The sequence below is a fragment of the Zingiber officinale genome, chromosome 10B (genome assembly GCF_018446385.1).
Source record: "Zingiber officinale cultivar Zhangliang chromosome 10B, Zo_v1.1, whole genome shotgun sequence".
In the NCBI taxonomy this organism is placed as follows: domain Eukaryota; kingdom Viridiplantae; phylum Streptophyta; class Magnoliopsida; order Zingiberales; family Zingiberaceae; genus Zingiber; species Zingiber officinale.
In genome coordinates this window covers 37,712,157-37,738,217 of record NC_056005.1, presented here as the reverse complement: position 1 = coordinate 37,738,217, position 26,061 = coordinate 37,712,157, and the positions used below count along the sequence as shown (strand labels likewise).

At 39.4% G+C, this 26,061-nt stretch overlaps 3 protein-coding genes across 5 annotated transcripts; 1 reads left to right on the top strand and 2 right to left on the bottom strand.

Annotated features, from left to right (window-relative positions):
- Positions 1-6,260: 6,260 nt before the first annotated feature.
- Positions 6,261-10,166, top strand: LOC122030294 (formin-like protein 8). The gene is made up of 4 exons (XM_042589476.1): positions 6,261-7,625; positions 7,719-7,918; positions 8,163-8,404; positions 8,807-10,166. Exons 1-4 carry the CDS (start codon positions 6,355-6,357, stop codon positions 9,584-9,586), a joined length of 2,493 nt encoding a protein of 830 aa, XP_042445410.1. The 5' UTR covers positions 6,261-6,354; the 3' UTR covers positions 9,587-10,166.
- Positions 10,167-11,298: 1,132 nt separating this feature from the next.
- LOC122029877 lies at positions 11,299-11,966 on the bottom strand. The gene is made up of 2 exons (XM_042589019.1): positions 11,776-11,966; positions 11,299-11,681 (listed from the first exon to the last, which is right to left on the bottom strand). The coding sequence occupies exons 1-2, from the start codon at positions 11,855-11,857 to the stop codon at positions 11,479-11,481; spliced, it is 285 nt and encodes a 94-aa protein (XP_042444953.1). The 5' UTR covers positions 11,858-11,966; the 3' UTR covers positions 11,299-11,478.
- Positions 11,967-14,229: 2,263 nt separating this feature from the next.
- LOC122028716 (polyadenylation and cleavage factor homolog 4-like) lies at positions 14,230-24,631 on the bottom strand. 3 transcript variants are annotated; one of them, XM_042587577.1, is made up of 8 exons: positions 24,097-24,629; positions 23,682-23,783; positions 23,134-23,382; positions 20,587-20,703; positions 19,008-19,760; positions 16,939-17,913; positions 16,300-16,833; positions 14,230-14,593 (listed from the first exon to the last, which is right to left on the bottom strand). In XM_042587577.1, the coding sequence occupies exons 1-7, from the start codon at positions 24,403-24,405 to the stop codon at positions 16,303-16,305; spliced, it is 3,036 nt and encodes a 1,011-aa protein (XP_042443511.1). In that variant the 5' UTR covers positions 24,406-24,629; the 3' UTR covers positions 14,230-14,593; positions 16,300-16,302. The 3 variants fall into 3 exon arrangements, with proteins under 3 accessions (XP_042443511.1, XP_042443509.1, XP_042443512.1); XM_042587575.1 differs by having other exon boundaries at positions 14,230-14,554; positions 24,097-24,628; XM_042587578.1 differs by lacking the exon at positions 14,230-14,593 and having other exon boundaries at positions 16,677-16,846; positions 24,097-24,631.
- Positions 24,632-26,061: the final 1,430 nt, after the last annotated feature.

The window sequence follows — 26,061 nt, the reverse complement described above, 5'->3', positions numbered from 1 at the left end:
GGGTTTATAGTCACCGCTCAACTGTTGAATTCGTTGACTCAAGGATTTATAGTCGCCACTCGACTGTTGATCCGGGGTTTATAGTCATCATTCGACCGTTAAATTCGTCCACTCAAGGGTTTATTATCGCCTCTCAACTGTTGATCCGGGATTTATAGTTGCTGCATGATTATTGACGTAGACTCTTGGATTTATAGCCGCCGCTTGATTATTGGTTCATTAGCTCTCAGGTTTATAACCGCCGCTCAGAAGTCCTTGATAGGGGTGAGCATTCAGTTAATTTGATATTAATTGTATAAATTCTTTTTATTGTTATTTTAAACAAATTTAGTTAATTCGGTGTTAACTGAAATAACTAATTTGGTTAATTCAATTTTAGTAAAACTTTGATTTGATTCGGTTAGCCAACACTAAATCGATTTTCAGTTCATTTATGGACCGAAATAACCGAATGCTCAGCCCTAGTCCCTGAAGCTGCAGATTGATCTGACTGCCAAGCACCTAAACTACCTTTGTGTCAATCCAGAAAGAGTGGTAAAGAAGACTCGGCACTTCACCCCATCGGTATATTGGTGGAGCGTGGGTGTGTTATCAAACTAGTTCAGGTGGTCCTCTGAGTCGATCGTCTCATTGCACTCTCTGATCGTTAGTGGAGTATAGTGTTGGGATAGTGGGTCATCCAGGATCCCTTGAGAGAATTGTCGGTTGATCCGCTCGGGCAAATCATCTGTTCTTGGCACTTTTCCTTTTTGCACATCCCGGGCAGGTGCGTCATCAAAAGAGGATCCTGGCTCTCTGTCCGCTCGGCCTTGTTCCTCTGAAGGAGTGTGAAATAATGCCCGATGGAAGGGGATCGATGCATTGGGTGTGTCCCAGTATGTATCAGTCGACTTCTTATTCTACCCCCGAACGGAAACATGTTCCGCTTAGTCTTTATATCCGGCCTGCTACCCCACTGCTGATGTCACGGACTCATGTACCTAGCACTCGACCAGCGCCTGCTGCTGCTGTTCCTCCTCCATTTTTACTGCTCGGGCTTGTAACAGCATATCTAAGTCCTCCTTGGTTAGTGTCACCATAATGAGTCGTCTAGCGTTTTCCATCTTCACGTCTTGGATACAGGCTATGTTTCCACAAATGGCGCCAATATGATCCTGTCTGAAATTCGTAAAGAAGGCAAGTTGGGGATGTGGCTTCTTGGTTGACCGCGTGTAGAGTCTGTTCCGCTTTCCAACACAAGAAACGTTAGTGTCGGGCCAGGGAAGGAGTCCCCAGTATTGGCTCTCTGATGCTCAAGTCAGTCATAGGAACAGTATAAGAAAGCGGAGCAACAGTGAAAGCACAAGCATGAATAGTGAATAATGCATACCTTCGTCGGTCCATGGACCCCCTTTTATATATGTTAGTATTAGCCCTAGTACCAATTATGAGATGATTGTAAAGGATACATTATTGTATCATATATCATTATTAATAAAAGGTAAAGATGGTTATTATATTTATTTCGGTTCAGTGTCAATTGAATAAGTATAATAATGTCCTTGAGTAGTAGGTTCTTATCTATAATATATCAATTGGTTGAATTGATAGTGAGATATTGTAGAGAACACTATTCTTAACTATTCCTAGTCAAGCATTAATATACAAAGGACAATATTAATGCGTTGAGACTAGCATGTAGGTCAACGGATGACTTGATCTCACAAGTCATGGATATGAGATATTAGGTTGACACATGGGTATATATTAGAAAATATATACTGAATGACCCGCCATGAGAATGCTTCATGGATCGTTATATGAGTGTCATAAACATTCTTATGTGACTATTAGTATGAATAGTCCTTTGAGCTAAAGTTACTATGGTTCCCTATATAAAGAGTTGTGTACTTTGGTATCGGCAAACGTCACTTGTAACAAGGTGGACAATAAAGTCGATCACTGGGTATGCAATGAATTATGCGAAGGGATGTGAGAAAAATAGATGGGATCTATCCCTTCCATATGACGGAAGCGATATCTGTGGGCCCCTTGACTAGTAGGACACAAGAAAGCATGACCATGCGCAAATGAGTCAATATGAGATATTGAGCTTATTTTATTGAGTGTGTCTACTTAGAGATCAAGAAACACAAAGGTTGATAAGAGGATGACACGGTCTCTGCCTCATTGATCAACCTAGATATCAAGGATAGAGGGACCAAGTCATACAAGATAATAGACACGGAAAGGTTTGGTCGGATCTCAACTTTCTCGTCACTTGGGTAGTAATGATGTATTGCTAGATGTCACTCATTGTTTATGTATCTAAAATGGTTTTAAATACATTGCCAACGTTACAAGAGCCTATTGGGTCACACACAAAGAACACGTTGACTTGGAGATGGATTATGGGGTTAAGTTTAATCCAAATTATACATATTGAGTTAGACTCGAATGAATTCGGATTAGACTTATTAAGTAATGGGTTAGACTCATTAGTTTATTGGGTTAATGGCTTATTGGGTTAATAGTTAATCCAATATTCTAAATCCAACCCATTAAGATTAATGAATATTAATAGAGATTAATATATCATTAATCAAAAGGAAGATCAAGAGACAAAAGTATTTCGTATTCATTGGATGAATATAAAAGCCATTTGTAAAAGTAACCTTTTTGGTAAAGTAATCTTTTAGGTGAAGTAACCTTTTTGGTAAAGTAACATTTTTGGTGAAATAACCTATTTGGTAAAGTAACCCTTTTGTGAAGTCACCTTATATAGATGAAGTAACCTTTTGGGTGAGTGTGCTCTTCTTGGTTTTGCTCATCTTCCTTTTCTTCTCTTGGCCAAAAACAACCTTGTAGAATTGCTAGCACAACGAATGTTGTTTCTTCTCCAAGTTGTGAGTTTGTGAGACAGACGGAGAACGTGTTCGTGTGGATACCGTAGAGGCGTGGACGTACTGATCGCGCTGAGATCTGCATTTAAAGAAACGCTGCTGTCGAGATTGTGAAGGGCACGCAGCAAAGGTATAACTTTCCCATGTAGAAGAATTAGTACTTAGTATATGGTTTCCTTTCATATGGATCTTCTAGAAAGGAACTAGATGTTTTCCGCTGCGCTTTCACGTGTTTAGCGCCCTAGTTCCTAACAATATAGTGCTACAGGGGACAACATGCAGGCTCCTCATGGCATAGGCACGTTCTCCAAACTATCCTATGAAAGGACATGTCAAAAAAGTGTCTCTGAAGTCATACCTTAACATGACATGCAAATTCTTGATGAAACAATAGAAGCTTCCGTCGTACGATCTACCTGTTGACCATGCCCTGTTGTCAATGACATTATCTCCCAAACGGATATTAAGATATATGAGATATATCCCACTGTTTGGCCAAGAGAGGGAGCCGCTCGGTCGGGGATCCCCGCTCAATCGACCTCAGTCGTTCTTCTCCGTAATCCCTTAGCTTAGTTGATTGTTTCCGCCCGACCGGACCAGCGCTCCGGTCGCGTTAGCGTTCCTCCGATCTATAATCGTATGTATCAGTCAGCTTCTTATTCTACCCTCGAACGGAGACATGTTCCGCTCGGTCTCTATATCAGGCCTGCTGCCCCACTGCTGATTTCACGGGCTCATGTACCTGGCATTCGACCAGCGCTTGCTGCTGTTGTTCCTCCGCGATTTTTCCTGCTCTGGCTTGTATCAGCATATCTAATTCCTCCTTGGTTAGTGTCACCGTCGTGAGTCGTCCAGCGTCATCTATCTCTACGTCTCGGATACAGGCTATGCTCCCACAAATAGCGCCAATATGTTCCTGTCTGAAATTTGTGAAAAAGGCAAGCTAGGGATGTGTCTTCTTGGTTGACCACGTGTAGACTCCGCTCCTCTTTGCAATACAAGAAACGTTAGTGTCGGGCCAGGGAAAGGGTCCTCGGCGTTGGCCCTCTGATGCTCAAGTCAGTCACAGGAATAGTAGAAGAAAGCAGGGCAACAGTGAAAGCACAAGCGTGAATAATGAATAACGCATACCTCCGTTGATGTATGTACCCCCCCCCCTTTATATAGTGCTATAGGGGACAACATGCACGCTCCTTAAGGTATAGACGCGTTATCCAAACTATCCTATAAAAGGACATGTTAGAAAAGTGTCTCTAACACTATACCTTAACAGGGCATGCAAATCCTTAATGAAACAGTAGAAGCTTCCGTCGTACGATCCACTCGTTGATTATGCCCTGCTGTCAACGACATTATCTCCCAATGGAATATTAAGAGATATGAAAGGGGTCCCACTGTTTGGCCAAGAGGGGGAGTCGCTCGGTAGGGGATCCCCGCTCAGTCGACTTCAGTCGTTCTTCTCCATAATCCCTTAGCTCAGTTAATTGTTTCCGCCCTACCGGACCAGCGCTCCGATCGCGCTAGCGTTCCTCCAATCCGTAATGAGCGTTTGATGTTCTTGTCGTAGTGCTCCTGGCCAGACGGACGATCTTTTTAGACAGGTCGCTTGGCAAATTAGACACTTCAAGCCCGATCGACGGTTAGAGTCGATTTCCGTTCAGCCAACTTGGATGAGACTGTTGACCACCGTTGACCACGTTGACTGTCTGGACTTTGATTTTCATGTCGACTACTATCTCTGTATTTGACCTGTGCTTGGTCGGCCCCTTTTATTGCCGCATCGGCATCCAAAAGAATTTATTTTCATAAAAAAAAAGATAAAAATAAAATAAAATAAATTGATTGCAGGCAATTTCACAAATCTGTTTACACTCATTGTATATTATTTTTTAAAATGGAAGCTATTTTGCAAATAAGCTATAAGTTCATCGTGGAGATGGTTTGGATCACCCATTGTGTATTTCTTTAATTTTTTTAAGTGGAAGCTAATTTTTATTTTGCAAATAAGTGGAGATGATTTGGATCGATTAGAAGGGAGAGTGAACAATAAAACATACTTCTCTTTTAAAATATAAATAATTAAGCTTGTTAGCACTCTTATGTTGCTAATGTGTGAATTTGATTGATCATGTCCATGTTGTATGCGTAATATAAAATGAATTAAAATAATAAAGTGTAAAATAATGCTAACACAATGAATTTGACAATATTCTGAATCTTGCTCTTGCTCCATGGGTTATTAATTTATCAAATAAATTATTCTCATAAATCCACTAACAGAATCTCCTTTAATAAAGAGCTAGCCTCAAGCACAATGCATGTCCTAACACCATGCCCTAACAGAATCTCCTTTAACGTAATATTTCACTAGATATTAAAATACATTTTGATTTTAGCTTATACCTAACACCATTTTACACTTCTAAATACCCTAACTAGATTATTTATGCTTTTTATTAAAATATTATTTTATAAAGAAAAATATCTTATATATTTATATTTCTAAAATACTCTTTTACTTGCGCACAGTAATCAAAAGTTTTTTTAACAATTTTTTTTAAAATTTAGGTATTCAGACTTTGGTCCAATTAATTTAGGTATTTTCCCAATTTATTCATATATAATGATTGACAGCTCAGCAGTTCAGTAATTCGAGAACTATCTGCCTGATAAATCTAAATTATGAAGAATTTATTTCGATAAATTTCTTTAAATTATTTATTTATTTATTTAGGATAGTTGTCGCCGTCTCAGCATATTAAAGACCGGATAAAGCCGGTGAAGTGAGGCAGCTCTCATCCGACACCTTTACCTTTGCTAGGCACTTTCTTCTCCTCAGTAACCGGCGCTTCCGATTTAGATAATTTTTTAATTAAGTCTCCTATTTAACTTTTTGTTAATTTTATATATGAAATCTTAAATAAGTTACAATTCCAGATCAATTCACCGGTCGAAAGCCACGTGTAGATCCTGTCGTCAGCTGTCACCGATTAATACGCATTCCCAGTCGGAATCGGAATCGCAAGTAAAAAAACAGGATTGACCCAAATCCCAAGCGATCCCCTGCTTTTGCTTTATGCTTCCCTCGACTCATGACGACCGTCCGATCCCTTTAGCTTTCCATCTTCCACGTTGGCTTTCAACTTGGGCATAATAATACATCGAGGCTGGGGGGCTACTGATGGACGCTGTTGCCGTATTACGCCGTTGATGGGCCAGGCGGATCGGCACGTGCACGATTGCGAGACGGGAGGTTAGTTGAGTCGATGTCACGCAACTCGCTCTCCACTCTCCCGCCTCCCCTATTCTTGCTTGTTGCTGCATGTTCATGAAGGAAAATAAAATAAAAAAAATATAACCGTGGAAATAAACAACAATAAAGCAGATCTGTTCATTCTCTCTCGCTGCCATTTCCGAAGCTTCTTTTTCTCCTCCTTCTATCGACCCACAGATTTCAAGAGGTTTCGCCTCTATGGCACTGCCACTGATCGCAGCTCTCCTCTTTTGCTCCTCCTTCGCCGTCCCTGCGGACGGCGATGCCCGGAGGGGCCTTCACCAGCCTCTGTATCCCATCCAGTGGACCCCGCCCCCGCCGCCAATCGTTCAAGATTTTACTGACTCACCGACGGTGGACTCGATCGGCTTCACATCTGGGAGTACTCCCTCCCCTCCCGCGGCTGTCGCTCCGGCCCGGTCCCACTCCCAAAGGGTCGTTGCCGCCGCGGTCTGCGCCTCCGTTGCCGCCCTCGCGGTTCTGCTCTTATCGGGGCTCTTCCTTTACCGGAGGAGGTTGTCTACCTCGCCTGACGCCAGGAGGCTTATCGGCCGCGACGACAGCGGCATCCGGCAGGAGGGCGGAAGACCCCGCGCGATGGCGCCGGACGTCCTCTACCTCGGCACGATGGAAGCAGGAGCAGGGGGCAGGCGGCGGAGCGACGAGGTGAATGCTTCCCCTTACCGGAAGCTGGGGAAGGAGCGGCTACTGTTCGAAATGCATCACCCGAGCCCCCAGCTCCAGCCGCTACCGCCGCTGAGCGCGACGGCCTCACGGAGGGGAATGGTTCCTCCGCAAAGGCTGTCCTACGATGGGGATACTTATTATACTACGCAGCGGTCGGGGGCAACCGCCACCGTCGACAGCTCGATTAGTTCTGTCACGCGGTGGAGCCTCAGCAGCGGAGGGGTGGAAGTACTGCCCGTGCCGCCAACTGACTCTACTCAATCCCGGAGATCTTTCTCCAAAACGAGACCTAGCTCTTATTCGAATTCCGATGTGAAATCGATAATTCAACCTCCGTCAATGCCCGCTACAAAACCACCACCACCTCCACCACCACCACCACCTCCTCCTCCTCCTCCTCCTCCTCCTCCTCCTCCTCGCAGGATGTACGAGACCATTGAAGTTCAAACAACCACTCCTCCGCCGCCACCACCTCCCCCGCCTCCACCACAATCAGGAGTGTCAATTAATCAAGTAATGGCCAAAACCGAACGCCCAATTACAGATAGAATGACTCCGTCGTCAAGGCGTAGATTGCTAAATCCACTTCCCGCAGAAGCTTCAAGGTTCAACCCACTCACTACTGGGAAGCTTGGCAACGGCAGCACTTTGCAAGTCGGCAGCGTGGTGGAAGATCTGGAGTGCGATGCCAAACCCAAGTTGAAGCCCCTTCATTGGGACAAAGTCAGGGCAACTTCCGATCGAGCAATGGTTTGGGACCAATTGGCATCGAGTTCATTTGAGTAGGATTTCCCCTGCATTACTCTTTATAGTTTTCACTCAGCATTCTGAAGCCTCTAATGCATGACCTTGATATGATTCCTTTGAATTCTCAGGTTGAATGAGGATGTGATCGAGAGTCTATTTGTCAACAATGCCACAAGTGCTCTTCCCAAAGATACGGGAAGAAAACAGGGAATCATGCCTTCCAAGCAAGAGAACAGATTGTTGGACCCTAAAAGATCGCAGAACATCGCAATACTTTTGAGGGCTCTGAATGTGACAAGAGATGAGATCTCCAGGGCACTTTTGGATGGTAAGAACTCTAATATTTGCAGTTTTATTCTTAACCTAATTTATGTTATTTATTTACTTCATAATCCATATCGACACAGTGTTATCCTAATTCGCTATACTTCTACTGCCATTTTCTTTTAAAAAAATAAAATAAAATAAAATAGAACTTCTGTTTCTGTCAGCTATAGCTTGCATCTTTTATGATGGTTATTTTCAAAGTCATCACCAAGTTCCTAATTGCTTATGGATGATAATTGGAACAGGTAACATTGATTGTTTAGGAGCTGCGATTTTAGAAACTTTAGTGAAGATGGCGCCTACTAAGGAGGAAGAACTAAAACTACATAATTATACGGGTGATGTAACAGAATTAGGTTCAGCAGAGAGCTTTCTGAAAACAATTTTGGACATACCATTTGCTTTCAGAAGGATTGATGCAATGCTGTATAGAGCTAATTTTGAGTCTGAAGTTAAATATCTGAAACAATGTTATGGAACATTAGAGGTAAAACTCTCAGCTTCATCATTCTATCACAATAGAATTTCCTTGATTAGTACAACTATCATTTCTTGGGAATATTTAATGTATGTTATCCCTCTTCTTTAGAATTATTTTCCTTTTATTTCAATATTCAAACTTGCATTACTGGTTTAAGGTTTTCATGTTTCATCCTATTGCTGTCTACCAAGTCAGTGGTTCAGTGCATTTTAACAACCCAACTTATTGTATCTACCTAAAAGTTTTCCAAATGGTCCTTGATCTGCATCTAGTTTTGGTAGAGTTACTCTGATTATGATGTTAAAAAGTTAACCATAAGTATTGTGTTGCTTCACAGGGATTTGTAATTTTCCTATGATAATGTGTCCTATATTACCTAGTTTCATTTTTCCCTCAAACTGTCTACAGGCAGCTTGTGAAGATCTAAGAAGCAGTAGGCTATTCCTTAAGCTCCTGGAAGCCGTTCTGAGGACTGGAAACAGGATGAATGTGGGCACCAACCGAGGTCAAGCGATGGCCTTCAAGCTCGATACTCTTCTAAAACTTGCTGATGTAAGAGGGACCGATGGAAAGACCACACTTCTGCATTTTGTTGTGCGAGAGATTGTTCGTTTAGAAGGATCAAGTAGTGAATCTACTGCAAATGATTCTTCTAATATTGCTGAAGGTCAGTTTAAGAATCAAGACTTGAAAGTGGTGGCTGAGCTGAGTAGTGAGCTTAGCAATGTCAGGAAGGCAGCTGGAATGGACTCGGATGTGCTAAGCAGTTATGCGTCGAAGCTAGAAATTGGGCTTGAGAAGGTAAAGTCCGTTCTACACCTTGAGAAGTCATGCACACAAGGCATGAAATTTTTTGAAACGATGAGGATATTTGTTCCACAGTCCGAAAGGGAGATTGGCTTTGTTAAGGGAGACGAGAAAAAGGCAATGAACTTAGTTAAGGAAACTACAGAGTACTTCCACGGCGATGCAACAAAGGAAGAATCCCACCCACTTAGGATCTTCATGGTCGTGAGGGACTTCCTCTCTATGCTTGACGGTGTATGCAAGGAGGTGAATAGATTACATGAGAGGACAATGATTGGATCAGCTAGATCCTTCTCAATACCTGCAAGTACTTGTCAACCAGTCCTCCAAAGATATGAATGGAGAAGAGGCTCAGAGGATGATGATAGCTCATCATCATAACACCGTTGGAATACTGCCAATTCATAAATTTAACAATACCGAAAGAAGATCATGCGAAGAATGTTATAATCTTGTCACTTATAAAGATGATCTAGAAACATGAAAAGAAGATAAAGGTTCTTAGTTGGCCCACTTATTCCTGAGGAAAGGAAATAATTAATGCCTTGGAGAAGCCACACAAGATTGAAGTGGCATCAGATCAGAGGTGTGATCATAAGAGTAGAGATCGGCAAAAGGGATAGTGTGTTTGAGATGCTCTTGTTGCAAGAATTTTCTTAAGAGAAGCATGCTGATTCTGCTCCAATACCGAAGAAACTAATGTTTGGATTGAATCGCTTCCAGGTAGAACCAAGACAGCAACATTTTAACAAGGTTAGACGCTTTTCGAACAGGTTATTCCTCATAGAGGATTTCCTGCTGTTCTTGTTTGGATGTGTCATAATCAAGAAAGAATGATATTTCTTTGCATCATTTTAGACATCGAATTGTTTTAGATGTTTTTTCATCATTAGATTCATTCTTCTCATACTTGTAAAATGTGTTTTTTCTTCTCACTCACAAAGGCGAGCTTCACATGGTGCACAACACAATGTCGCGCGCCTCTCTCAATAACACAAAAATGGCTTATGTACAATGGTTGATTATATCAAAGCTTTTCAAAATATATTATTTTCTATTGGGCCACAAACCAATTTAGGTGAATAAATGCATTAGCTTAATTTGATTAGTGCTTACGGTTTGTCACTATAATAAAGTAAGAATATATAATGACTTATGGACGATAATGGGATAAAAGTAATTTTTTTAATTTTATTTTCGATCAATATAAGAAGTGGGGCAGGTTGGGGGCAGAAAAGAAACTCCCAAACATTCTTATTTTATTTCTTACGTGGTCGTATTGGAAACTGGACAATAAAATATATAACAAATTATATATTTAAGGTGGAATTGAGCAAGACAATAAAAAAATATAGAACTGCCCGGTCTACACATGCATTCTCTATTGGAGAGTTGCATTGGAGAAGAAGATTAATAAAGTCAGCATCGACCCATCAGGGAAGATAGTACATAACGTTTTCTGGCATATTTCTACCACAATAAAAATTTTCAAATAACATCTTTAACATTATAGAAAATATTTATTTGCTATATTTAAATTACAAGACGAGCTTCGAGGACTGCACGATGTTGGACGAAGACTCCACCACACGCGACGTGCGAAGTGGACAAGCAAAACAGGGCGGCCTGGTTCTCGAGATGCCACCAAAATAGTCAGACAAATCAAGCAGTTTTTGGCGAACCGTTTTCATCATATTTTCCTATTACAACTAATATACTAGATTTCAAAATAAACGGCTAACAAACGAAGCTGATTTCAACTAGAATTCCATATGATTTCCAATTTCAAAATTAATCATTGAATTGAATGATCTTATTTTTAAAAATGAGATGTGAAAGCTAAGGACCACTATTTTATACTCGTTGCCGACGACCTTTCTTTAGAAAAATAAAAAATGAAAGAGTAGAGACTTCAAGCAAAATGCTCTAGCTGCATTGCAAATGTTCTAGCCACATGGAATAAACCTATAATATAAGCCATCTGATTCTGATATACCACATCTCAATCATCCATATCATTTCTCTTTTTTTTTTTTATAAAAATAATAATAATAATAACAATAATGAGTGAAAAAAAAACACACACACACACATAATAAACTAAACCAATTGATCTGAGATTAGCTACAAGCAGGTAGGTAGGTAATAAGGAGTTCTTTAGAGTCCGAGAAGAAAAAAGGCATAATATATAACAAGCCATCTGAAGCTCATGGTATTTACAAAATCCCAAATGAAGAAAAGGAAGCAGGTTAATGGACAGTGGCTATGCGATTCTAGAACCTTCGGCAGAAGCAAAAAAGTAGGGCCCAACCTTGCCTCCCGTTGCTCCGTCGACTCTTCCTCCTCGTCGGCTCCTCCGCCGCCGTCGTCGCCGGGCGGTACGACCCGGCCCGCGCGGATTCCGTCAGCAGCTCCCACATCACGCGCACGTCCTCGTACTCGCACGTGCGCACCTCCCTCCTCAGCCTCATCAACCCTGCGGGAAATCAAGAGGAGGAACGAGATCGAGAAGAGTTAACTCCTCCGACGACGTCGTCGCGTCGGGTTGGGGATCGGGGAAGAACTCTCACCGGATTTGCGAAGCCCGAAGCGGAAGGCGACGCCGTCACATACTCGCCTCGCCGGAGAGACCATTCGAGCCCACCAGGCCATCTCTCCTCCGGCCGTCGCCGCCTGATCGCCGAGAAAAAAAATAAAATAAAATAGAAAGAGACGGAGGAGGGATGAGGGAGTTTCTCGTTCGAAACCCGTTTTAAAAAGGGTTCCAAACGCTATCTCGATTCACCGGCTGATCCCTTTCCTCCACCGCCACGTGACGGTCCCCACCGCGCACAGATATTCACACTACCGCTCCCAGCAGCAGACGCGTGTTCGGTAATGTAAGATCGTACGGTGCAGGTCGATCTGACACCGACAGGCTCCACTTTCATTCAGCATGCCTACCCGCTTGGTTACTCACGTGAGGATTGGAAGTTTGGCTTGACTGGAAGTGGGTCCCGGTGCGCGGGGAATGAGACATAGGAAGCTGCGGTTTGTTGGGGTGGTTCGAGCCGTTGAGAGGCAGGATATCTAAAAAGGCACGAGCCAAGAGACGAATGGGGACCACTAGTCGTGGCATCTTGGTCCATTCATTCATCATTTAAATTTAATCTCTCAATTATTTAACAAATGTGATTATTTAACTAATTACTTTATCTCTCAATTCATTAACAAATGTGATTATTTAACCAAATTTGTCAATTTTGTTGAGCTTAATTTTGATGTTGTTATGAACCGATATCATCTACTTACATTTTGACCTAGTTTAAAGTTTGTCTAGAGAGGACTTCATAGCCAACATTTTTTTAATTGTGTTGGGACCAGAAGACACACTTGATAATTGATTTTGTCCATTTTTTTAATGGAAATAAAATAATAATAATGATAATAATAATAATAATATGGGTAAAATGGATCTATAAAGATATTTCAAGTGCTTTCTCTTTCGATTTTTTTTTTCTCCTTACGTGATTTCAACGCAAATAATTGGAGAGCAAAAATATAGCTCTGCAATTCACACCTGGCACACATTAAAAATGACTATTAAGAATGTGAAACTTAACTTAGAGTGAAGGATAGCAAAATAAAAATATATTAGAGGCAAAATAATAAAATTACTAAGTTCAACAAATAATAAGATGAATTATATCACAAAAAAAATTAAACTATGAATAAGTCTTAAGTAGTAGGGGTCAAAGATTGGGAAATGGAAGTTGAGCTAAATTAAACCACCATAACATCCTACGTATATCCTTGTCAGTCATCATCTAATGTATATTTTATTAATTTTCACACCCATATAGTATTGTTAATTGGTTTATCTAGGAGTTTTATATTTCACAATATTTATAATTGTCCAAAAATATAACATTTGTAAAATACACATGTACGATCAATATACATTGACAATTACCACATATCTATTTAGTCAAACAATATTTGTCCATTTCTCTAATTTTCCCTCAAACTACTTCTAGAAAGCGTTTTAAATTACTAACTATGAATGGTTTTTTTTTATTTGGCTTTAAAAAGAGCCTATCAAATTAATATAAAATTCAACAAACGATACTTTTGTTTCGATCAAATATTAATATACAATTGGAAAATCATTTGATTAAATATAATGGGCATGACGTATATAGATTTAATAAGAAAAATCATGCGCCTCGAGTTAAGTTAGGTCATTCTTTTCTATCCATCAAATGAATTAGGTAGTGTGTTCCAACATAAACGACAAATCTTGTGCTTGAAAACTGCATGCCTAAGAAATAGACAATTCTAAATTATATATACGGTTTAAACTATCTGAGCTGAATAATTTGTAAAACAATATTTTCTTAAAAAAAATGATAACACCTGCAACAGACTTAAAAATTATTATTTACTCATCGTTAAAGCGCTAAACGTCATTGAAGAAAGGGCGAGAAAAAACACAAGTAATTTATTTGACATAAAAATGCGCTCACGAGAAATATGCACATAGTCTGATACTGTTCTGTAGTTTGTCATTTTGCTTTAACTTTTTTGGAATATATACCTATATATATAATCAAATTAACAACAGCAACTCGTATGAAATGGTCGTAGAAAAAAAGGACCTATCATCACACACACAAGTTTCACTGGTTGGCTCAATCACAATGATCTGCCCATTGCACATGGAGCAAGAGTTCAGGAACAGTGTTCACAGATATTACAACTTCTCATAACACACGAGAATTGAAATGAATAAAAGTAGCAGCCGCTTCACTTTAAATTCATGAAATAAAAAGATGGAATGTAAATATAATATTAGAAGAGCTGTTCCATTGCTGCAGCTATTGCAAACACCTTTGTACGTATCATTCCTTGAAACTAGAGGCTCCGAACCTACCAATTCTAGGAATTGTTTACCCTTAATGCGTAAGGACATTGCATAACCTCCCTGCAAAAGTGGATAGTAGAAGCCAAAAGAGTAGGAAAAAAAAAAGGTGAACTTACATCAATGCAGATATCAATCTTTGAAATAAATCTCTCGTTGAATTGCTACACAGTCGATGCCAACATTCATAATATTAATTCTAAAAGCTCAACATAAAGAGTAAAAACAAGTAGGAGAAATTAAAAAAGAAAGGAGGATGAATCTCAGATATTGCTAAAAGTTACACAAGTTTAACTTTACATGTACAGGATGGTAGGTAGGCTTGATCATTACGAGGAAAAAGGATGAAACTTTCCCTACCATGTTGACCTGGATCTCCGAGTGATTTTGCAGGGTAAAATTATTCTGCTGTTGCAATCTTGTGATCCGATAACAGAGGGTTAATTTCCCTGCTTGATGCAATAAATGGTGTCACGTCAGTTGGATGACTGTCGATCAATAACATAATAAAGCATAAATCATTCGCTTGATCCAATCTGAGAAGTCCTAACTTTCACACAGCAAACTTTCAAGGAAAAAAACTGATCTCAACCATCTGTTATCCAGTTAATTACTAAATCAATCCAAGAGGCTAAACAATAAATGCCCCTCTTGAGAAACAGATTCAAATAATTCACAATGAATATTTACACAAAAAAACATGTGATAAATCAGAAACAACCTCCCATGTTTTATCTACAAGCAGCATACATGTTAATCAACAGCCAAGTACAAACATCAGCAAACCAAAAGAAATAATGAGAAAAAGGAAGTCTAGTATGATATATTCAAATAGTTGCATCCTACCAGGAGAAATAAATCAAAATTCAAATTCATTATAGCGAGAGAAAAACAATAAGTTCAATAAGTATTAGTGGTTCAAAGCAGCATTCCAAAAATGGTTTAATGCAGATCCAAATGATCTGTCAGACCAGTACTCTGTCTGATGCACCAGAACAATTATTCGTCATCAACATACCATGTTTGCAACAACTGTTTATAGCCAGTTACATGGACTTTATCCCCAAAGAAACTCTGCAACATTCAGATCTCTCAATCCCTTCCGACTTCTGGCCCAACCATATCAACAATGAAATGATCTAAAATAATTTTTTTTAAAAGATTATACCACACCCATACTACAGCCTACCGGAATTAGTTGGCACAAACATGGCTTGATGATGATAACCGCCTATGTGATACTAAATCTTGTATACCACTTGCACGGTTGCACCATCATAAAAAACATTCTTTACTGCAAACTATCTGAAATTGGCAGTTCATGCACCTAACAGGACTAGTAAAATTCAACCATATTAAGGTTTGCAGTATGAAATTTAAACCCTACTATGAAAGGAACATCAAAATAACTTCCATCCATAATGACATGAGTTCGTATGATTCATTTTCAGACAACTACAAACACACATTGGATGCCAAAATATATATTCATAAACCAAGCCAATTTTCAATAATACAAATATACAGATCTATTCCATAACAACTGAAAAACAAAGTATATGCAATTAAAACACCTAATAAACGTGACACGGGCCATCACATTGAAGATTTTTTGAAAAGTGCAAAAGAAAAACAATTTGTAACTGAAGTAGAAGCAGTATTTTGCTATGTTCGTTGTGCAAGGAACTATAACAAATATACAGACAAGGTAATCCTTAGTTCCCTGATTTTTTGCCTAAAAGTTTTGCTAAGGGATGTATTTGAAGCAAATCCTACTTCCTCCTGGGTGTTTTAGTCATTGGTGTATGGTTTGCTTAACAACACTCCTTGACTTTTGTATATTTACTTCCCCATATAAAAAAAAAACATATCTTCAAGTAGAATTGATGTCATTCTTTGGTCTAGCACAAGTGCTGTTAAGCTTATTAGGACAACTATATGTACCTTTACTCAACATCTTTTGGTTTCGCACAAAGCATAGGGAAGTAAAGTGAGAATCTGGTCTTTAAAACTTAGTGTGTTCGTGAAATCTATACAGTAAGCTTTATAGACATCTAGGAGCACACATAATCATCTAGAATCTCAAAAAAAAAAAGGCAGATGGAATAAAATTCCAGTGCTCATTATCCTTCATTATTGATATAGAGCACTATAATAATATAATGTCAAAATAAAACAAAAAAAAAAAACTTACCCTCTATGATTGTCCAGATTCATTAGACTCAGATCTGCACTTAGCATGGACAATAGGACCCAGTTGAGACCTATCTAATCCTTCAATATATCCATCTGGGGCATTCAAATACACAGCCCCTTTATACATCCATTCCTCTGTCTCATCACTGTAGAAATCCTCAAAGGGCTCCCCACATAACGCACAAACATTCTGATTTTCGTCTGCAGGAACTGCCATCTCTTTTTCTTCCTTCTTCTCTGCAACCGACTCAACAGGAAGAAACCCAGGAATGACATCATTTCCCAGTATTTCTGCACCACTAAGCCATTCTTTTGCACTCACAAACCACTTCCGAGAGGGTTTTTGTTTACGATTCCTTGATATTCGATTCTTAGTTACATGCCAATCCATGTGGCTACTATGGTCTTCTTGGCACTTGAAACGCAAACCACATGTTGTGCATTGTCTCGGAAGTTCACCATACAAGGAATTGATTGCAGACTCATGTCTCACCTTCAGAAGGTCCAGATTAAACTCAACACCCAAAGAATCCTACAAAGTTACACTAAAGAGATGAAAAATGTAATATCATTTTCCAACAAAAAAGAAGTTGCACATCTAATAAGAGAAAAAGACGTTACTAAGAGTTTGAAGTACCTGAGGTTGAGAATTTGAATTCAATGATATTAACCCCTGTGCCATGAGACTGTTGATAAGGCCTGAAAATGCACTAGCAGGAGAACTTGACATTGAGGAACTTATACTTTGAGATATAGGTCCGGCTTGAGACGAGGCAGGAGGTGGTCCACGAGGCAAAGGAGGTAGAAGGCCACCCCTAGCATGTAAAGATGCATCAGATGCACTATATGTTTTAGAAAATGGAAAAGCAGAAGCCTTAGCAACCCCATGACCTAGTGTTGGTAACAACTTCAAGGGCTGGCCAACTGAGTAAGAAGAAGCATTAGCTTGCCCAGGTGGAAGAACATTTAGGTATGTACCCTGAGACTGTAGAGGTATAGGGAAACCCTTTTCCTTACCTTGCTGACTCAGATGGGGTACACCAGGAGGTTGGTAACGCAAAGTAAGCACCCTAAATGGATCTGAGTCCTTACTGTCAGCTAGGTCATATTGCTGCTGGGGCACAGATGAGTGGGATCCTTGAATCAGTGTTGGCCTATTAGGTTCTGGAACATCAAGTGAACTTCTGTTTGGACTTTGATTTTGCGATATAGGAAGCAAAGGCAGGGGCTGTGATATATGACCAGAAGTCAAGACTGTTGGAGCAGGTGAATATGGTCGTTGGACTGAATGCCTATCTATGATAGAATTATCTATTTTAAAGGAATCAGCATGATCATTTGATGATCTGAGCATTGGAAATTCAATATCAGGCAAGGTGTCATTTGGAATAAGAAGTCTCTGACCACTCATCGGTGTCAGCCCTCTTGCAGCAAGAGGAAGCATTTCAGCAACCTTGCTTCGTGACCTAGGGCTCAGGTTCTGCTGTGAAGGTGGTGGTAACATGTAATTCAATTTCCCACCATCTCGAATATGGTTGGACTCCTGATAATGAGGCAACATGTCCATCTGATTTATCGTAGCATCCCGAGATTTCACTAATCCAGGTTGGGACTGCAACAGACACAAACCCAAACCAGTCAACAAAAATAGTGAATAAATAACAAGTGAAAAAACTAAAGGAGCATTGCTATTAATTGATAGCGATAATAATGACAAGAAATTAAATATTGAAGGTTTATCAGTCGGAATTAGTGTCTCATTCTGCATAAGCTATTGTAGATTTCACTAGTCCATGTTGGAACTGCAATAGATACAAACCCAACATAGTCAATTAAAATACTTAAATTCATTATCAACAATAACTAGTGAAAAAAGTAAAGGAGCATAGCATCTATTGGTAACAATAAAAATGACAAGAAATTTTGATATTTCAAGGTTTATCAGTTGGAATAAGTGTCTCAATCTGCACAAGTTATAGTAGAAATTTAAATAAACTATTCCTGTTTGTTCCTGAATAATATAGTACAGGAAACAAGAGGCAATTAGAAATTGCCCAAGCATCTTCTACCTTAATAGACAGAATACTTGAAGGTTTAGAAATTTTCAAACAGATCAATTCTTAATCACAACCCAAGCAAATAAACCACAAGCTATACCTCAAAAAATGTGAACAGCCTAATTAAAGTGTGTATTCCTATTAAGCAACTGTTCAAAGAGCAATTTGTATTTAATTTTAGAAAAAAGCCATATCCGAATTTTCATCCATGCATCCATATTCTTGGGAACCAGATGCTAAGGATGCCCCCATGCTTTTGCCAACATACATATGCATACTTCTGCCACAAAGATTAAATGGGATGTAGGAGTGGAACCTGCAGACATTTTCAAAGCAAGTTTTTCTGAGACATGTTTGGATTATGACAAACCAATCTGATAAGAGCTATGATAAGTGACTTGGTAGATCTAAGAGCGTGAATTCAAAATGCTTCAACCTAGGTTAACAATGGTAGTAGACCAATGCAGCATATAGATGTCAGCTAACTAACTATTCCCCCACTTATGTTTGGGGGCAAATAATTTTCGCAACACAATTACTAGGGTTAAGAATTAATACAAGATACATGACTTGGAACTAGTTTTTCCAATAATCAATTTTACCAAGTACCAAAGGAAACAGAACAAAAAGAAAAGATCAAGGGCCATACTCCAATGGAAGCAATCCTATCGTCATTATAAGAGGGATCATCAGCATGAGACAGCTGGGCATGGCCAGGCCAACTACGCCTTGAAAAATCTGATTCTAACAGTGCAGGATTAGGTTTTGAAAAGCCCTTTCTGATGCTAAAGTTTCCAGCATTCGGCTCAAATGCTGGTAAGCTATTTCTCCTGCTTCGATCAGATAGAGTTGGACTCATATCCTCCCAAACATACTCCTCTTCATCAGTGTTCTTCCATTTTCTCGTGGCTGCTTCACTTGCTATGTCATTCATATCAAGGTGCCAAACCTTTGAATACTTCTCAAGAGCAGATACTCTTCCTCTAGGATTTCCATATGCATCAATCAAGTCTCTAGGATTCTGTTTAACGTAGCCATTACTTAAGTTGTAAAGCCGGGGATCTTCACTCGATAGTCTTTTCCTATCCATCCAACCACTCGCGTCACTGACTCTTCCTGAAGCATATCCACCAGAACGAGATGAAGAAGCCCTTCCACCAATCACCTTTGAAGCATCAACATGGGATCTCAGAATAGGTGGTGATATGGGTCTTTTCAGACCAATTCTTGGAGGAGATCCAGGAAATGCTATTTTATTCTTCAAATTGGCAATTGATTCCCCTTCTGTATCAAGGTGCTGAAGTGGCAATTCAGGTTGATCAAAATCATATTCACTGTGGCGTGCAATAGGTTTCTGTCCATAAACTTGTATACCAGTAGGAAGTCTTGTTTGTGGTATACCCTGCCAAAAGATTGAATCGTGATGAGTTCCTATCTATAGTAGAAAGGTTTACAAGAACACATGTTCAAGTACATTAAAAGAGCATATGAAAACAATGAGAATTCCAAATCTTAGAACTTTTAAGGACTGCATTCAGATAAGACCACAAGCTCTTTAGGGATGACTATATTGAAAACCACAATAGTCTTTCTTTACACAACAAGAAGTCTTATCTCACTAGGTGGAGTTGTCTATATGAATTTTTCTACGCCTCTATCCTCTACTTATATAATCATTTATATTTAAATAAATTTTATCTTGTTTTTTTGTTACTAAATCTTTTTTGGTCTTCCTCTTTTTGATGTGCACATGTCATTATTTCACATCGCCTAACTGGAGTATCTACTCCCTGCCTCACAACTTCCCCTGCCCTTTCTTTCTTTGCTCTTGCCCAGATGGGAATGCATTTGCTTTGGGACCCTGCTCTTCTGTCATCTTCCTTCCAGATATCCTTTGGACATCAACTTAAACAGCCTTCCTATACGCCTTCCTATCTAAAGAACTACAGAACCTTCCTATACTTATCTAGAAATGCATGTCCAGATTATCATTTCCCAAGACTAAGAGATTACTATTTGTTGTAGTTATTATATGGCTTCTGAAAGTTCACCTAGGCTCAGTAAAATCAATCGAGAAGGGAGATAAAACATATGTTAAATAAAGATAATTGTTGAACTCTAATCTTCAATTTCACCAAAAAGTTAATCCATATTAAAATAGTAATATAACAAAGTTTCCCCTTTAATAGGCTAGAACAAATAATGACAATGTAGGAGGTGAACCACACATGAAATTTATGAGTTTCCCCAGACCATCCATCAGAATTTTCTGAAACACGTCCTTCCAAGTGTTCAACTTGAAGATCAGACACCTGTGTACGGTTACTTGTGTCCACTGCATGTATCTGTATTGTGACAAAAATCAGCTGAAGGAAATAATGGACAAAAAAAAATTACAAATAATATCAACACCAAAAAACTGAGGGATAAAAAAACAATCTAATTTCTTTAGTGATAATATAACTTCTAGATCAAGTGACCAAAAGGGGATGATTTACCAATTATCTAACATTTTCCGATGATTTCAAAGAGATACATTTATAGGATAGTTCAATGATACATGTCTAGTGCATCCTTATGAAGTATTATGGTGAACGATGGTCAGCACCTCATTTTTAGGCTGTTTTGCCTATAGGGTTTCTGTTATTGCTTCCTTAAAATAATAAAAAAAAGATAGCCCGGTGCACGTGCTTCCGCCAATGCAGTGTGAAGGGCCTATTGTACGCAATCTTACCCTACTTTGCAAAAGATTGTTTCCGAGACTTGAATCCGTGACCTCCAAGTTTATGTTATTGCTTCCTTATCCCAATATAATTTGTAAAAATTTATATTAGTTGCTTCCAACAGATCTTCAAACTCAGTTATCTTGGATGTGATTTATATGAAGTTGCATCTAAGTATTAGACAAGTAATTTCATAAGGATTATTCTCCAAAATGAATTCCTTACATTCTGTAGTTTCCTAAAGAAGTGCTGAAAGTAATTTCACAAGGATTGTTGTCCAAAACAAATTTCTCATATTATGCAGTTTCCTAAAAAAGTGTTGAACGCACCTTCAAATGCTGAAATGTTGTGAGCATTTCAATGCTAGTTCCGAGTGATTAGGGCATTGTGGCTTGAATGATACCAATGTAAGAATAAGAAACGAGTTATTCCTTTTGAATCATTCCACACAAAGTTGACTATTAAACAGGAAATAATTTATGGAGTAAAATATACCGGTGTAATAAAAATCATGCAATTGGAAAAGGTACAAGGGTGATAAAAATTGTGGGGTTTATTATTAGAATCACACAATTTGATTTGAATCAGACACTAAACCATTCAAAACAAATGGATGAATCAAAGTGGGTTAAAAACGGTTTAATTTGATATGAACTTGGCAGATTTACAAGTCACATACAGTGTAAAAACATGGACATAAACTCGTCTATAATTGAAAAAATCACTCCCATAGTTTTCTAGGGTTAAAAGATTCACTTTGTTGCTTTCTATTATTCAACGCTGTGCTTCATAACTCTTCATCTCTTCAAGCACCAATCTTCCATCTTGGAACATCTTTGGCTCTTCAAGAAAGTTCAGCATCCGGCATAACCTCAGACCTCATCCTCAACCTCAGCAACCTAAGCCAAAGAGCAAGCATGTTCTCTGTGAGCATAAGGATGCCAACGGGTACACAATTCCAAGGGTACCCTATCCATTCAAGTTGGCTTCAAGTACCCAGTTACGCCACTTGAAATTTTGATTTGGGTCAAGTTCAGGTTTACTTGAAATTGTAGCTATGGGTGGGTGTTCACATATTTTACCCATTTAAGTCCAGTACCCACAGGTCCAAATAACTGCTTATCGTATGTAAGTAAACCAATTTGGGTAGCGGAAATTTACTCGGTTACGGATAGGGTACTACACAAAAATGCAGTCACTAAACCCACTGTCATCACCTGGTTGTGCATGTCCTCTATAAAGACTAAAGAAAATTTAATCCATGACCTACTGACCTTCCTTAGTTGAGCACGTAATCAAGGCATTAACATGGTGGCACATGGGAAAAGCTTCCAATTTCATAGGTGAGTGCTTCCAAATTACTATATTGTCTTTGGTATGGTTTATTGAGTTTTAATAAACCGTGATTGTCAAGGTTGTTGAGATCAAAACGGCAAAACCCAATGTAGGAATGGTAAGCAAACATAGAATTTGTGGGTCCACAATATCCTAGCCAAATCCAGATCCTAGTTGGAAACTAGACCATTTAGGCCAATCTAGTTTGTAAGACCATAAGATCCTTAAATCCAGATCACAATATTGACTATCATAATGTGATACATATATGTCTTTATGTTACTTTTTTCATATATTTCAGAAGATAACTACAAGTTTGAGTGATATTAGACTAGCAATGTCTTTAGTTTTTTACACTTTACACTTTGATACTCGTAACCATGTGCTTTTGTATGAATAAGATATTCATATGCATCATTAATACAGCAGAATATTTTTATTTATTTATATTTTTACATGAAATTTATGATTCACAACAATACAACTCAGGATTGCAAAATCACCAAAATGATCAACGATATGGATGTCAATTAGACAACATTGACATGCACCTAGACAAGAACATTTAGATAAGATGCATGGAACATAACAAAGAAAGTAAAAGGACGTCATCTGGATGCTAAAAAAAGTTGTGTACTTAAACATAGAAACAAATTGAGTCAGCAAATGTTACAGACAAGGACATGGATAGAAATGTAACTAAGTAATTAATCTTACAGCAGATTGTTGTTGTCGCGCTTCCAAGTACTTTGGATTTACATGAATACCATGAGAAGGGCGAGGTGATGGGGATTTCATTGGCTTGTTGCTTATCATTGGTCTTTGATTGTCAGATGGAGAAAACTGGAGCTCATCCTCTATTTTCTGAAGTACAGAAGATGGGAAGACTTGTGACCAGGTCCCAAAAAGGTGGCGCATAGACAGATGCTGCGAAGAATCAACTCGCTTGTATGCAACACAATACACCTTCAATAAAGATATAATATCCACGTTAAATTAAAAAAAAACATTTCTATTTCATGTTCATCACTTAATGTAAGCAAGCAATAGCTAAGTTTCACAGTATAGTTTACAAGAAAATACATATGAAAGAGGGTCTTCGCACAGAATCAGTGGGCAAGAAAACTGGAACAAACACACAGATGTTACATCTTATGTGCGACAATTCATTTATCACCAAATCATAATTTTCATTTCAATTTATCACAATCTTAAATAAAAATGGTGATCACGGAGCAAGAATGTCAAGTCACCATGATGCTCACCTTAGGAAGCTGTGTAGCAAAAATTTTCACATAATCACGTCCTATGTTCTTCACAATGCTATCAATAAGGTATAAGGAAGGTAATTTTTGCTCCGTTGGGACCTGCACGTAATGAACAAGTATAAATTCCTTTGTGTTTAAAGAGCACAGTGGTAGACTTAAGTGAAACAGATAAACCATGTTCGATATGCCATGAAATATGAATAAATGGCCAAGAATTTCTGGATATCAAACATTCACTGATATTTTTAATAGTTGAGACAAGGTTACATTTCCCTTCATATTATAACCAAAAAAATCAAGAAAGGACCATGCCAAATGAACTATCAATGCATTCCATAATTACTTAGGCCTCAGTAGGAGTTCTAAACTCAAAAAAAAAAAAAACAAATACAAAGTAGAACAGAAACCACACCACAAGAACACGAGTGCATATAGCTTCCGCTATCTCCTTGGCAAAATGAATTTTCTGCCCCGCAATCATTGTCAGTTCCGTGATGATGGGCTTCGAGTTGAAGGTAAGCTCTGAGAGAACGTCCTCGTAGCATCGCACCACGTCATCTGCTGAAGGAGGCGGGGGCGGGTCCTCTCCAGTAGCTTCCATCAGCTCTTCCTGCCTCTCCCGGAGCAAGGCATGGAACCGCTCCATGATCAGGGGCGCCGACGCAGCAGGCCGAGGAGGGCGGTCCCCCGCGGCTCTAAGATCGCGTGCGTAGTCCTCCATGCCTAATGCTGGAGGCCCTCCCGCTAACGCCTCTCTTCGCTCGAAGGTGGAATTTCAAGGGCAACGGTTAGGGTTTGGATTAGGATGAGCCATGGGGAAAGGAAAACGAAAAGAAAATGGAACTCGAGAAGCGAACGGATTCATCCTCCGGTACGATCCTCCGGTTAGGGTTTGGATCGGGATAAACCATTCCAGGGAGACGTACCTGATGAGTTAAATTGGGCCTTCTTGAATTCTTTCGCCAACGCCTCTTTCTTACTTACTCTCTTACCCAACTCCAACTATTGGCTAATTGATGTAGGACCACTATGAACCGGATTTACTGATCGGTATTAACATATCGTTGCTACAAAGGGATTAATTAACATATTGTTGAAATTTGATTTTACAACTCTACAAGAGGAGTAAAATCGGATTTTTTTTTTCCCACTTCGGGTATATATGGTTAATAATTTAGAGCCTATTTTAGGAAAAAAAAAGAAAAAAAATAGTTAGGCAATCTATTTAACTACGGCAATTTCCCAAACGGCACACATAACTTTTGTTTATTACCCAAAATGCATGCATATTCATTTTTTATTGACCAAATCGAATTTCTTCCTCATTCTCTTTTTCTATAATAACCCTCTTCATTGTTGAGGAAAAAATATTCTGAGCCACTTTATTTGTTTCCTAAAAAATATCTAGTCTTCATCGAAGAGTTCACTTTCGAGGGGGTCAATGGGTTCCTATCCCACGTGTCAATCTCTGTCTCAGAGGCTGTGATCATCATGCAAAGTAGAGCCGTCGTCCCGAGGCTGCAACCCTAACCAAGAAACTCCGTAGTACTATAAAGGTCGCATGAATTGTTGATACCATCTTTTTTTATCATCATAGTTCCCTTTATTATCAAAATGGGCCATGAATAGCAACTAAATGAGTAGGAGATGTAGCAATTGACTCTCCTCAGCGTCCCCACCACCCCAACACCCCTTTACACCATCACCGTGTCATCCAAGTGAGAAAAAAAATGAGATGATTACGATCTAATCCTATGCTTAAATAGATGGTAGTAGTAATTCCTGTTTAAACTAGTTGCATTAAATTTGATAAGTTAAAAATAATTAAATTTTAGATTTCATAAGTGATCCGGTGGTAAGACGGGGCCCGTACGATAGGAAGTCAAAGTGGTCAACACCCAGGGTAGGTGGTCGATCGGGCGAGATATCTTCCCGAGCGGTAGGAAGAATAGCCGACCCGGCATCTCGACAGCTCGGCCTGGCGCCGAATTTCCGACGCTCATAAGGCAAAGCGAGAAGAGGCGAAGGCCGAGCAGACATCCCGCTCGACTAACCAGGAACGTAGCATCGACCCGGCAGCTAAAGCTCCCTCGCTCGATAGGGCGGAGTCGGACATCAAATCAGCGGCCGAACGAACATCCGAATCGATCTGACCTACCGAGAGGTCGTTAGCCGAGCGGTCCCTTCTCCCGGTCAGGGAAAGGTGCTAGCCGAGCGGTTCCTACGCTTGACCTGATAAAGGACAAAGGGAGCAGTTGGCGATATCTTCCTACGAACCAGTGCCGCCGACAAAAGGCATGGCCGGCAGAATGGTCATAAGAGAATCGTACAGGGGAAACTTCCACTGTTATGTCAGAGATATGCTCGTGCTATTAAA

Bases quoted from the DNA above. Each gene is read 5' to 3' on its own strand.
- LOC122030294 (XM_042589476.1), top strand. From the start codon at position 6,355: ATGGCACTGCCACTGATCGCAGCTCTCCTCTTTTGCTCCTCCTTCGCC. The intron at 7,626-7,718 runs GTAGGATTTCCC...TTGAATTCTCAG, and splicing joins TTGGCATCGAGTTCATTTGA to GTTGAATGAGGATGTGATCG. The intron at 8,405-8,806 runs GTAAAACTCTCA...AACTGTCTACAG, and splicing joins AATGTTATGGAACATTAGAG to GCAGCTTGTGAAGATCTAAG.
- LOC122029877 (XM_042589019.1), bottom strand. From the start codon at position 11,857: ATGGCCTGGTGGGCTCGAATGGTCTCTCCGGCGAGGCGAGTATGTGAC. The intron at 11,682-11,775 runs GTGAGAGTTCTT...GATTTCCCGCAG, and splicing joins CTTCGGGCTTCGCAAATCCG to GGTTGATGAGGCTGAGGAGG.
- LOC122028716 (XM_042587577.1), bottom strand. From the start codon at position 24,405: ATGGAGGACTACGCACGCGATCTTAGAGCCGCGGGGGACCGCCCTCCT. The intron at 23,784-24,096 runs GTGTGGTTTCTG...CATTACGTGCAG, and splicing joins TATGCACTCGTGTTCTTGTG to GTCCCAACGGAGCAAAAATT. The intron at 16,834-16,938 runs GTACTTCAAACT...GTAACTTTGTAG, and splicing joins ATTCAAATTCTCAACCTCAG to GATTCTTTGGGTGTTGAGTT.